This window comes from Perognathus longimembris, chromosome 3 (assembly GCF_023159225.1).
Source record: "Perognathus longimembris pacificus isolate PPM17 chromosome 3, ASM2315922v1, whole genome shotgun sequence".
NCBI classification, from domain to species: Eukaryota; Metazoa; Chordata; class Mammalia; order Rodentia; family Heteromyidae; genus Perognathus; species Perognathus longimembris.
In genome coordinates, this window is record NC_063163.1 from 94,172,343 (window position 1) to 94,185,863 (window position 13,521).

The following is a 13,521-nucleotide window of genomic DNA, read 5'->3' on the forward strand; positions in this document are numbered from 1 at the left end:
TCTTGCTGGCAAAATCCCAAAATGGCTCCAAGTATCACGTGACAAGAGACAGCGAGGATGTGTTTGTGTGCTGTGGTACAAGCGGTGGCAGTAGTGGGGTGGTGTTGGTGTCTGCCTGCCTGTCTTCTGGCCTCCTTCCTTCCTTTCCTTATAAAGCACCAGGCTTCCATCCTGATGACCTTATCCAACCCCAGTCCTCTCCCAAAGACACTTCCTCTAAATACCATAGTTAGACTGAGTTTCCACTCTCGTGACAGCTTACCGTGGAAATTAAACTTCACCACACAAAGCCTTGGGGCACACTCCAACTATCTCCAGACCTTAGCACCCCTGAAACAGCATGCCAAGCCCCTAGAAATATAGACCTGAAGATGGTCTGAGGCCACAGACGGAAGGACTACCAGCTTTAAAACATGGCTCATGCTCACAGTCCTAGCTACTCAGGAGGCTGAGATCTGTGGATTGTGGTTCAAAGCCAGCCTAGGCAGGAAAGTTCTTCAGACTCTTGGCTTCAATTAACCACCCAAAAGCCAAACATAGATCTATGGTTCAAGTGATAGAGTGCTAATGTTTTGAAAAAAAAAAAAAAAAAAAGGCCACGGACAGTGCCCAGGCCCTGTGTTCAAACCCAAGGATCAACACCAAAACAAACCGTGTGTGTGTGTGTGTGTGTGTGTGTACATGTGCATGTGCGTGTTGCATGCACGTGCATACGTGTGTGTATACACCTATATATGTTACAGACAAGATTTTATTGCTTGTAGCTGCCAAGAGGGATAGGCACACATGCCACACAGCCACACGGGGAGGTACCACACACGGTTGGTTAGGGGGCAAGGGAGACAGGCAAGCATGGCCCACTAAGTAGGCCCAGTCAAGTCCCAGCAAGATCAGAACTAGAAGTTTGAATACCTTTCATTGATTTTGAGCTACTAGAATGATTCCTAGCCTGCTGTCACCACCTGAAGCCACCAGGGCAGGGGAGACTGTTGCCTACTATGCAGAGGGAGGACATGTTTGGGGCATGAGCTCCAAACCAGCTGGCCTACCCATAAAAGGTTCACTCACAGTGGACATGCTGATCTAGGACTTAGCTAGCTGTGGGTAGAGCCCTCTCCAGGATCATCAAGGCTCCATATATCAGTGTATCATAAAATACAAAAATATGCAAACTGGGCAGGGAATGTGGCTAAGTAGTAGAGTGCTTGCCTAGCATGTATGAAGCCCTGGGTTCGATTCCTCAGTACCACATACACAGAAAAAGACGGAAATGGTGCTGTAGCTCAGGTGGAAGAGTGCTAGCCTTGAGCAAAAGGTGGTCAGGGACAGTGCTCAGGCCCTGAGTTCAAGCCCCAGGATTCGCCACAAAAAAAAAAAAAAATGCAAACTATAGCCAGGTGCTGGTGACTCATGCCTATAATCCTAGCTACCCAGGAGGCTGAGATCTCAGGATCACAATTCAAAGACAGCCCAGGCAGGAAAGTCCATGAGACGCTTATCTCCAGAGAACGTCAGAAGTGGTGCTGTATGGGCTGGGAATATGACCTAGTGGCAAGAGTGCTTGCCTCATATTCATGAGGCCCTAGGTTCGATTCCCCAGCACCACATATATAGAAAACAGCCAGAAGTGGCGCTGTGGCTCAAGTGGCAGAGTGCTAGCCTTGAGCAACAAGAAGCCAGGGACATTGCTCAGGCCCTGAATCCAAGGCCCAGGACTGGCAAAAAAAAAAAGAAAAAGTGGTGCTGTGGCTCAAGTGGTCGAGCATTAGCCTTAAGCAAAAAGAAGCTCAGGCACAGAGCTCAGACCCTGATTTCAAGCCCCACGGCTGGCACAAAAAAAAAGAAGAAGCAGAAGCCAACTGTGGTCATGTAGCAGCTCACATCTGTAATAGCTATTCTAGAGGTAGAGGATCATGCAAAGCGGCCTGGCCAGGCAAGAGTTAGCAAGACTTTCATCTCAACAAGCAAGCTTGGCATGGCTCTGCCTTCCTGTAATCTCAGTTATAGCCAGAAACACCAAGACTTCACGTGCATGTGCACGCACATGCACACACACAAGAACATAAGAGCAAAAATGTCTAGGAGATCACGAGTGATAGAGCATCTACCTAGCAAGTATGAGACTCAGTTCAAACTCCAATACCGCCAAAAATAAAAAACATGCAGATCATGATCAACACATAATCCCACTTCTCTGGCTCAGCCTGGCCTCCCTAGTTGCTGGTGTCCCTAGAAACTGGAGTCACATGTAGGGAGGAGTCATTTGTTTCAGAAAGAAGCTCAGAGCTGAAGGTGTGCCTTGCTAGGAAGGCATAAGGATCTGAGTTCAAACCCCAGTGCTGTTAAATAAGAAGTTATCATCCTAAGCCAGGAGGCTGAAATCTGAGAATCATTGTTCAGAACCAGCCCAGGCAGATAAATCTTCCAAATCCCTATCTCCAGTTAACCAGCAAAAAGCTAAAAATGGAGACATGGCTCAAGTGATAGAGCACCAGTCATGAGGGGGAAAGCCAAGTGAGAGTGGAAGGCCCTGAGTTCAAGACCCAATACTCTCCTCTCAAATAAAGAAAAAAGACAGCCTCTCCTCTGTGAACTTACCACACTGATCCTTACTGGGTCCTGCCAGCAGCCTCAAGGGCACATTCTAAAAGTGTGCCAGTTTCGACATTGGGAAATGGAGGCTCAGACTGCTTAAAAGATATGCTGTGGAAAAAAAACACGGTGCTGGTCGCCAGTGGCTCACACCTGGAATCATAGCTATTCCCTGAATAGCTGAAATCTGAGGATCATGCTTCAAAGCCAACCCAGGCAGGAAAGTCTGTGATACTCTTTGTTTTCAGTTAACTACCAGAAAACCAGAAGTGGCCCTGTGGCTCAAGTGGTAGAGCACTAGCCTTAAACTGAAGAGCTCAGGGGAGCTCCCAGGCCCAGAGTTCAAGCCCCGTGACTACAGCCCTGAGTGTGATTCATCAAAACCAGACTTCTTTGCATCTGAACAGAAAGCCATAGAGACAGACACACCTGCTCTCCTGGCTTCTCTCTCTCTCTCTCTCTCTCTCTCTCTCTCTCTCTCACACACACACACACACACACACACACGACATCAGTAGGCAAAGGCTGCTCTGGCATCCTGGAAGTCAGGGGTCCTGAGCCCACTCCTGGCTGCCTCAAATAGAAAAAAGGAGTCTGCAGAGCAGGTGTTTATTGTCTTTTGTTTCTTTGTGAGTGTTGAAGATCAAAGCCAGTGCCTCACACATACATGTGAAACAAGTGTTCCACCACTGAGCGATGTACCTCCAGCCCTGTTATTTTCTTAAACAGCTTTATTGAGGTAATAGTCCTAAGTTGTGTATAAAATATATAACAGTAGTTGGATGGATACACTTTTATTTTGTTTTTATGGTAGCAAGCTTTCAACTCAGGGCCTCGCCCTTGCTTAGCTTGCTTGCTTACTCAACTGGTACTCTACCATTGAGCCATGCCTCCACTCCAGATTTGTTTTTGCTAGTTAATTAGAGATAGAGTCTTTTAGGCTTTTCTTCCCAGGCTTGGTTCAAACCACAATCCTCCAGATCTTACCCTCCTCGGTAGCTAGGATTACAGGCATGAGCCACCAATGGCCAGCTTGTTGAATAAGCATGAAACCCCTTCCCTGTTAGACATTGTCACCACACCAATAACTCCTTCTTGCCCTGGGTCATCCCTGTCCCTCTCCTGTACTCTCATACTCCAGTACAGGTGAGTTTTTATGTTCAGAGTTAAATCTAAACATCAGATCCCGTGGGATCCATTCTCTTTCAGCATAGCATAATCCTCACTGAATGCTGTTCTCATGGTGGTTCAAGCATACCACATTCATGTCACATCTCAGCCCGTGTGGTTCTCTCTCCCCACAGCGGCTACAGAGTGGCACCACAGGTGTATGTGCGCTCATTGCCGGAAAGACCCTGCACGTCGCCTGGCTCGGGGACTCCCAGGTCATCCTGGTGCAACAGGGACAGGTGGTAAAGCTGATGGAGCCACACAAACCCGAGCGACAGGTAAAGAACTCCCTCTGCTGAAGCCCAGGACGTGCCGTGCTGGAAACACAAGCCTGGACACCTCACAGAGAAACAGAATGTCAGGGAACCCCAATTAGGTACTGTTGGGGCAAGTTAGGCTGCACAAAGAGCCTTGGAAACTCATGATGCTCCTTGACCTGGGGTTCCAGGTGAGAGCTAGGCCTTCTGACCCAGCACATGGCCCAGGCAGTTGGGCCAGCTCAGCCCAGCACAGAGGCCTGTGATGTGTTACAAGCAAGGGACAGCCAACCACAGAGTGGGAATGAGGAGCAGACCTTGTGCTGGGGCAAAAGGGCACCCATATTGGGACTTCGGTAAGCAGAGGCTAGTCTGGGATCCTGGTGTCTCACTTGCTTGAGCCTCGGGTCCTCACCTGGCTATGAGAGTGACATTGCTGCTCGGACCATGTCTCACCAATGGGTCTAGTCTGCTTAGCTCCTGAGATCCGAGAAGCCATGTGCTGATGGCTCATGCTTAGAATCCTAGCTCCTCAGGAAGCTGAGACCTGAGGATTGCAGCTCAAAGCCAGCCAGGGTAAGAAAGTCCAGGAGACTCTGATCTCTGATCACCAGAAAACCAGAAGTGGAGCTGTGGCTCAAAGTGGTAAAGCACTAGCCTTGAACAAAAAAGCTCAGAGACAGTGCCCAGGCTCTGAGTTCAAACCCTACAACCAACAACAACAAAAATTTCTTCTCAAGCTGGGACAAGGGACCACTTCTAGTGACAAGGATGTCCACGCTACCAGATGGGAGCTGTCATTCCTACCATGATGTTCTTTGGTGGGACCCCCCCCCCCCCCCCGCCACAAGGATGCCCAGTCCTTACTGTCAGAATCTGGAGAGACACTTTGGTTCCCCCAACTTCTAGTCATTTTGCTCCTGCACAGGGGTGGAGAGGAAGAGGGAGGCTAATGTCCCTGTCTTTCCGGCCAGCACTGTCTCCTGGGGTACCAGGGTTCTCATACCCAATTGGTGTCGTGTCCCAAGCCCACTCAGCACGCAATGAGGTTAGGAAGTTAACCTAAAAAGTAGACATGTGTGATGCCTTACTGGCATGCAAGACATGTGAGAGAACTCACAGGACCAAAGCGATTTTCCACAAGACTTGTGGCTGGACTTGAGGCTCTGTCGTTGTCTTCTGGGAAGCAGTTAAGGCTGGAGCACTGTGGTCCTCTAGCAAGCAAAGACAGTGCCTGGAGGAAGCTTGGGAGAAGAAGGAAGAAAGGAGTAGGCACAGGTTTGCCCATTAGGGCTAGCTCAGGCTTTGTGAAGCTTTGTGCCATGTGCCACACCTTTGTCACATAAACCAGGCACCAGTGGCCCACACCTACAATCCTAGCTACTTAGAGGCTGAATTTGAGGATAGAAGTTTGAAGCTAGCCTGAGCAGGGAAGTCTATGAGACTTATGTTCAATTAACCAACAGAAACAATGGAAGTGAAGCTGTGACTCAAATGGTAGAGCATGAGCCTTGAGTGAAAAAGCTACAGGACAGAGACTAGGCCCTGAAGGTTCTGAGTTCAAGCCCCAGTACAGGAACACACCAAAAAAAGAGAAGGGGAGAGGAAGGGAGGGAGGGAGGGAAGAAAGGAAGAAGGGAAGGAAGGAAAAGAAGCTAGCTCAATGTCTTGGTTTATACAGTGGCATTGGGGGCCCCCTGTCCCACGAAGTCATTCAGGGCCCCTGCACTTACCACTGTCTCCCCACAGGATGAAAAGGCACGGATCGAAGCACTGGGTGGCTTTGTGTCCTTCATGGACTGCTGGAGAGTCAACAGGACCCTGGCTGTGTCCAGAGCTATCGGTAAGAGGGTTACAGAGCCTAACCCAGATGCAACCACAGGCCCACCCGGTAGTTTAGGAAAGTGTAATGGGCCAAAAAGAATTTGCAGTTTAAGCTAGTCACTGGTGGCTCACACCTGTAATCCTAGCTTTTCAGTAGGCTGAGATCTGAAGATCTCAGTTTGAAGCCAGCCCAGGCAGAAAAAAATACATGACTCTTAATTTAACCACAAAAAATAAAAAAAAAAACAAAAACCTGCTGGAAGTGGGACTGTGGCTCATGTGGTAAAGCACTAGCCTTACACACAAAAGCTCAGAGGCAGCATCCAGGCCCTGTGTTCAAGCCACAGGACTGGCACCAAAAAAAAATTGCAGTTTATAGATGCTCCTGGACTCAATAAGGGTGTGGCCTCCCAATAAACCCCTGATAAATTGAAAATATTCTAAGTCCAAAGTGTGTTTAGACCACCTAACCTATCACCAGCCTGTGGCAGTGTTAGAGCCCCTTCCTCTCGGGATCATGGGCTGGTGGGAGCTGCATTTTGCAGTCACTTCCCAGGATGGTGACAGGGTTTACATCTCTAGCTCAGGAAAAGATCAACCCCAGCCATGCCCTTCTCCTGTCCCCCATGCTACTGCTATCACTGTATCACTGCACACCAGCAGGGGAGGGGCATGGAGAGCTGGATGAGAGCCCCCTCCACGTAGAGATTAGGGACTGGGCTCACAGCCACAGTGCTGCACTCTGAGGGAGGTGGGGAGAGGTAAGCAAGTTGGAACATGAGGACCACAGGTAGCACATTGGGCTGTGTGCCTGCCTGGGTGACATGGTGAGAGTGGGACCTGGGTGGATGGGAGGAAACGTCTGATACAGGCTCTTCCATCTCCCGCCTAGGGGACGCCTTCCAGAAGCCATATGTGTCTGGGGAGGCAGACGCAGCCTCCCGGGAGTTGACGGGCTCGGAAGACTACCTGCTGCTCGCCTGTGATGGCTTCTTTGATGTTGTCCCCCACCAGGAAGTCGCTGGTCTGGTCCACAGTCACTTAGTCAGACAGAAGGGCAGCGGGCTCCATGTTGCTGAGGAGCTCGTGGCTGAGGCCCGCGAGCGGGGCTCCCATGACAACATCACAGTCATGGTGGTCTTTCTCAGGGACCCTCAGGAGCTGCTGGAGAACAGGATCCGTGAGGCAGGGGACTCTCAGGCAGACATGCAAAGCCAAGCCTCAACCTCCGGCCTCTCAGAGTTTGAGATCAACACTGCACAAAGAAGCTAGATGGTCTAGGCCCCCTCCAACCCCCAAACAACTCCTCACTCACCCTTGTGACTCTTCCCTTCAGAGGCCTTAGGACCTGACAGGCAGCCGTGGGCAGGGGGTACTCACTACACAGCACTTCCCCAGCACCCGAGATGCTTGGGATGCTTGCTGCAGCCTGTCTTGATGACCTCAAAACTGCATCATTTAGCAAGTGGATCTCAATAGAAAGCATAGGAAAAAAAAAAAAAAAAAGACCTCACCAAAGAGCAAAGTGGCCTGGGAAGTGGACCAGCTCTTGCCCACAAGCTTCCATCGAGACAAGGGTGTGACTGGAGGCCATAGGCACCTGGTGGAAACCTGACCAAAGACATGGGGGTGGGGGCTGTAGGGGGACACATGGATCCATGGGGTGCATTTGTGGGGTTCAGGCAGATCCAGGAGGCCCAATGAACCTTCACGTATATGCCCAAGTAGGTCCCAGCAGGCAGGATGTCCAGTCCACTTTCTCATGGCTTCTCATGGTGGCATGGTCCTGCCTGACCACGCTGACTTCCCAAAGAGGAGACCGTGGCCTCCTGAGGAAGGAGGTGCACTGCTGGTAACTGACAGCGCCGTGATACATGGGGACCACTGGACCTCTGGGGCGAGGGACGCTCCAAGCTCACGGCGATGCCATGTGCATGTCTCTTGTTTGTGTGTTTGAATTTATTCCAGGGAAAAGTCTTAATTCAGAAGCAGTATTTCAGGTTTTATCTCTTTTTTTTGTTTTTGTTTTTTCAGTGCCAAGATGACCCATGGTGTCATATAATTTAAGCAGAGCTTAGCATTTATTCTATTCCTTAGAAAACTTAAGTATTTACTTTTTTGGTTTTACTTTTTTGTGCAAACACTTTTTGCAGTATTATTGATTTTCTTTTTCTAAATCAGGATTGGAGCAGAAACTTTACCAGGTGGTGTTAATAAGCCACTTAAGTGCCTTAAACTGCTTTGGGAGAGAGAAAAACTGCTGGCCAGTTATAGATTCTGACAGGCCTGCTGAAATTCCCACAAAAGCAGCATTTGTTTTGTTAGGAAGACATGACTTGGGCTAGAAACCTTTTTAGAAGAGGTTTTCTTTTGTGTTTGTTTTTATTTCTTGTGATGCTGTGCACCTCACCTCCCCAGGAGTCTTTAAGGTGTTTAGCAGGAGCCATGCCTGTGAGAGCTGGGGTCTAGACGGGCCCAGATTTCAAGGCTCTGGGTGTCTGGAGTGATGGCTGCCTCCTTACACTCCATCCCCCCACCCCCGTATACACACACACACTCCAGGCCCTGCCAGGCAAGTCTAGCCAGATACCAGGCATTTGGACCTTTACTGTTTGGTTGGAATGTTCCAGAAAGTCTTTGTGTAGTTTCATTGGTTTCATTTGGGAAAGTGAGAGGTTCTGGCAAGCAAAGGCAGCACAGTGTCTCCATCGGCAGTCTGACATTGTCAGCACAAACCCTCATCTGGGTCTGTGGCTTGGCGTCCTCCCTCGCGGACCTGACCTATAGCCTGACCAGCCTTAAAAGACACTGGCAAGGAAAAGCTGTGATACTTAAGGGCCGCAGGGAGCTCCTACAACCTGTGAAGAGTTGAAAACAGAAGGATAAGCAAGGAAGCCAGGCACTGAGGAACAGGCAGAGGCTAGCAGGGCCAGAGAGCAGTGAGTGACTTAATAGAAGTTTGGAGAAGGGGGAGAAACTTGGCTGAGTTCTCCATGGAGATGATCAAGTGGCCACCTGCAGACGTGGGGCAGTGGGGCGGGGGGGGGGCGGCGGGGGGGGGGGGGACAGGAGTCCTGCAGAGCAGTATCCCAATTGCCCCAGCTTTTTTCTCAGCTCACAAACAGGACAGGTACACAAATTCCCCCCTCTTGAGGCAAGTCCTCTGTCCAGCAGGAAGGGAGGGAGCCATCCCTGATTGGCATGCCAATTCTCCCCTGTAGAGATGGAGTGTTTAAACCTCACAATCAATGCCCTCCTCAGGGTTTCCTAATAGCATCTTAAAACACATTCATAGCCAGGCACCAGTGGCTCACGCCTATAATCCTAGCTACCCAGGAGGCTGAGATCTGAAGATCGCAATTGAAAGCCAGCCTGGGCAGGAAAGTCCATGAGACTCTCATCTCCAATGAACCACCAGAAAACCAGAAGTAGAGCTGTGACTCAAAGTGGTAGAGGGCTAGTCTTGAGCAAAAAAAGCTCAGTGAGGGGCTAGGAATATGGCCTAGTGGTAGAGTACTTGCCTTGTATACATGAAACCCTGGGCTCAATTCCTCAGCACCACATATTTGGAAAAAGCCAGAAATGGCACTGTGGCCCAAGTGGTAGAGTGCTGGCCTTGAGCAGAAAGAAGCCAGGGACATTGCTCACGCTCTTGAGTCCAAGCCCCAGGATAGTGCCCAGACTGAGTTCAAGCCCCATGAATGACAAAAACCCACAATATTCATTCAGAGAATGGCTGGCCACCAACAACAACCAGCTATTTTTAGCCTAACTGAAGGCCCTGCTGCCCTGTTAGGGCAAGAAACCAGGGTCCTGGTGCCATCTTGGCACAGGACTGAGCAAGACAGGAATGTGGCTCCACCCTTCACTATGGCTCCATCCTGCCATGGCAATGACCTTGACAGAGAAGTATTGGCTTCTAGTACTTTGAGTTTATTATTATTATTCTTTGCTCTGCTAATCTTACTCTGTTCATTGCTGTTGATAGAGTTTCAGCCCATGGAGATAGGAGATCTGGACCACACTGTTTGCAGTGTGATTCATTCCCTAATGGAAGGCTTGGAGTGCCTCCCCTGATCTCTGAGCAGGGTTGCCGCAGGAGAGGGCTAAACCAGTCCTTGTGGAGATCCGTAGCTAAGAAAATCCTGTGCTCTCTCTGTTGAGAACTGGGTTTGTCCTAGCTCCTGGGCACAGAGGAGAGCCCTTCATCTTAGCTAGGCTGTGGTCCTGAGAGGGTCCCTAGCCAGGACCACTGGTCTCAGCTTTGCCATAAGCTCATTGCATGAGCTAAGCAAATCATTGCACCTCTCTAGGACCTCAGTTTCCTTTTTGTGTGGCACAAGGTGTTACATGGCAATTTGCAGAGGCTCTCACCTTTGGAGGTACAGGGGCTACTCAAGGTGAGCCTAGCACAGCCTGTGGAGATACTGCCAGCACATAGGCCCCTTCCCCCCACTGCTAGCAGGGAGGGGTGATTAAGTATTATTAGTGTCTATTCTTAAAATTAAGTGGGTTGGAAAAGAATCAAGTTGCAGATGCCAGCACCTTATATGGAATACAAAAGCTGGAGTGGATCCGACCCTGCTTTCACAGGTACAGCTGATTCCCAGCTGAAGCCTACAAAAGGGGGGCAGGGGATCTGGAATTTTAAGTCAGAATCTATGATAGGAAATGGGTTTGTTTTAATGGGCAGGGTAGCCATTGGGTATTAGGCCCCACAGGAGAAGCACAGGTTCTCCAAGGTCTTGAGTTAGCCTTGGACAAGCCCTTGCCATTGACTCTGGTTTCCTGCCCTCTTGGGGGCCAGCATGCTTCCCCAGCACAGGCCTCCTTCCTGCCATGGTGACTTTGGGTTTGGACATCCTGGCTACCTCAGCAGTATTCCCAGGGCTGTGAAGACAGCTCTACTCAAGCTACTTTGAAGCCAGGTCTGTCTGTAAAATAAGCTGTGTTTCTGGTTTGATCCTGCCTCCATAGCCCAAAGGAGTAGTCCCTGGAGTCCTATGCTTTCACTAAGGCTCCACAGCTTTGCCAAATGTGCCAAGCTTTGCCATTCATGTGCCATGTGGGCCTTGCCAAGGGCTTGTCTGTGCATGCCTCAGTGGGCTTCCTGGGAATCATGTACCAAGACACAGTGATGGGCTCCCCAGGTTTAGGGATAAGCCCTAAGGTGGAGGGGCCATTGGGGTGGTCTCCTAGAACCCACTGTTACTGAAGTGTCAATAAACCACAATTTCTGAGTCTCACCTGGGTCCTTTATTCTTTTGCATCTGGCTCCCTTGCGTGTCCAGCTGCTGAGGTATTGGGAGACCATCTGCAAGTCTAGTTGAGTGCTTGCCTAGCCAGCTGGGCCTGGCTTCCACCCCAGATCTCGAAACCCAAAAGCAGCAGGAGGGTGCCAAAGAGACTACAGGAATGTCTGTAGTCCTCATTTTAGGAACCTATAGTGTCCAGGCATCTTAATACTAGGTGTCACCCCCTCCCAGCTTATAGCCAGATGCAGGCCCACCTGTGGATGTAAGCTTGGACCACATTAAAATCAAAGCACTTAATAAGTATTCCTTCTCTCATTCCAGTCTCCTGCCTGCTGCTCCACCCTTGCTACATGCAAGGATGTCATCACCCTTCTGGCCCAGGATGAGCAGCCTGCAGCAGGTGCTTCTTGTATTGGACAAAGGCAAAAGCACTGGAGGCAAACTCAGCACACAAGGGGGAGCTCAGCTGGCTACAGGACTTAGGAGAGAAAAGACCCCAAAGTGTATGTGCTAGTATTTCACTGTTGGTGACAGAAATGGTCAGGGCAGCCAGGTAGCTCCGCAGAGTCTGGTGGGGGCCAGGCCAAGGGTATTAAGGTGGGCAGCCTCTTCCTTGAGATGGCTTCAGATGGAAGGCAGGACTTCAATAGAAGGTAAGGCTCATCATTCCTGGTGAAAAGGCCTGGGCCTCAGGCCCCTCCATGGCCAGAGGGATTGACCCCTTGAGGCTGCTGGGACAGGTGTTGGAGACTTGCCTCAGGCTATCACGATGATATTCTTTTTTAAAAATTTTTATTGTGTTGGGGCTGGGGATATAGCCTAGTGGCAAGAGTGCCTGCCTCGGATACACGAGGCCCTAGGTTCAATTCCCCAGCACCACATATACAGAAAACGGCCAGAAGCGGCACTGTGGCTCAAGTGGCAGAGTGCTAGCCTTGAGCGGGAAGAAGCCAGGGACAGTGCTCAGGCCCTGAGTCCAAGGCCCAGGACTGGCCAAAAAAAAAAAAAAAAAAAAATTTTTATTGTCAAGGTGATGTACAGAGGAGTTACATACGTAAGGTAGTGAGTACATTTCTGGTCAAACTTGTTACCCCCTCCCTCATTTTGTTCCCACTTTCCCTCCCCTCCCAACTCCCCCTACCTGCAAGTTGTACAGTTCATTGTCACAAGAATGTCGCTGATGCATTGGTTTGCCCTTTGTCCTTTATCTCACCGTTTTGTTTTTCCCCTTCTCTAATTCAGATAAATTTATATACAATACCCAGGATACCAAAATCAAATACAGTGACAACAGGGAATAACCCATAGAAAAAAAATGAAAGAAAAAAGAAATAATTTCACATAGTACATTAAATGCAACAACAATGAAAAACCTCTTGTTTCTGTATCTTGGAGTTCATTTTGGTTAGCATTATCTTATACAATCATATGTACATAGCTATTGAGCTATTGTGATCCTCTGCTGGGACTATTCTAGGCATATACTAATTATTACAAATGAGGTAAACCATGGAATCTATGTTTTTTTGGATCTGGCTTACTTCATTTCCAAGTTTTTCAATTTCCTTATGAATGGGGCAATGTCATTCTTTCTGATGGAAGCATTGAATTCTATTGTGTATATGTACCACATTTTCCTGATCCATTCATCTACCAAGGGGCATCTGGGTAGCACAGCCATGTTTGCTGCAGCAAAGACAATTGATACTCTTTAAGGAGAACCTTGCATGGCCTACCTACCTCCAGCCCTCTAACCTTACCCACCTCGAGGTCAGCCAGCAGCAGCATGGGCTACAGTAGCCTGGATGCCCAGGAGGGCTTGATCCTCCCACTAAAAACTCCTAGAGCAGTGCACACACGCACAGTCCTGAGGCTGTGGCCCCCAATGTGCATGAACCTGATGTTTGACACTTCTCAGTACCTTTAGGGGTCAGTCCTATCGTTTCAAGTCCAAATGACTGAGAAGTAAGCCAGTCATAAGACTTGATCACCCAGTCCTTTCAAAGACGTTGACCAACCTTCGGCCATCCTGTTTCCAGCACTTCAATGTGCTGAGGCAGCACACAAAACCAGCATCCAATTCCCCATTATAGCAAGATGGAGTTTGGCCTAATGATGGTGATCCAATGCTCCTCCCAGACCACAGGGTCATTACAGGGGCCAAGCATTGCAAAGTGGCACTTTTTTTTTTTTTTTCCAAAATAAGATTTTATTTTGAGGGCTGGGGATATGGCCTAGTGGCAAGAGAGCTTGCCTCGTATACATGAGGCCCTGGGTTCGATTCCCCAGCACCACATATACAGAAAATGGCCAGAAGTGGCGCTGTGGCTCAAGTGGCAGAGTGCTAGCCTTGAGCAAAAAGAAACCAGGGACAGTGCTCAGGCTCTGAGTCCAAGGCCCAGGACTGGCAAAAAAAAAAAAAA

General features: G+C 49.4%; 1 protein-coding gene across 6 annotated transcripts in view; it reads left to right on the forward strand.

Annotated features, from left to right (window-relative positions):
* Positions 1-9,203, forward strand: part of Ppm1f (protein phosphatase, Mg2+/Mn2+ dependent 1F) — a 32,000-nt gene extending 22,797 nt beyond the window's left edge. For 5 of the 6 annotated variants that reach the window (XM_048343382.1, XM_048343384.1, XM_048343385.1 and 2 more), the window contains 4 exons: positions 3,897-4,040; positions 5,769-5,862; positions 6,736-8,850; positions 8,913-9,203. In XM_048343382.1, coding sequence (XP_048199339.1) covers positions 3,897-4,040; positions 5,769-5,862; positions 6,736-7,115 — 618 coding nt within the window. In that variant the 3' untranslated portion in view covers positions 7,116-8,850; positions 8,913-9,203. Of the gene's footprint in view, positions 1-3,896; positions 4,041-5,768; positions 5,863-6,735; positions 8,859-8,912 lie in introns of those variants that run through there. The other variant, XM_048343380.1, reaches the window with a different exon arrangement.
* The last annotated feature ends 4,318 nt before the right edge of the window (positions 9,204-13,521 follow it).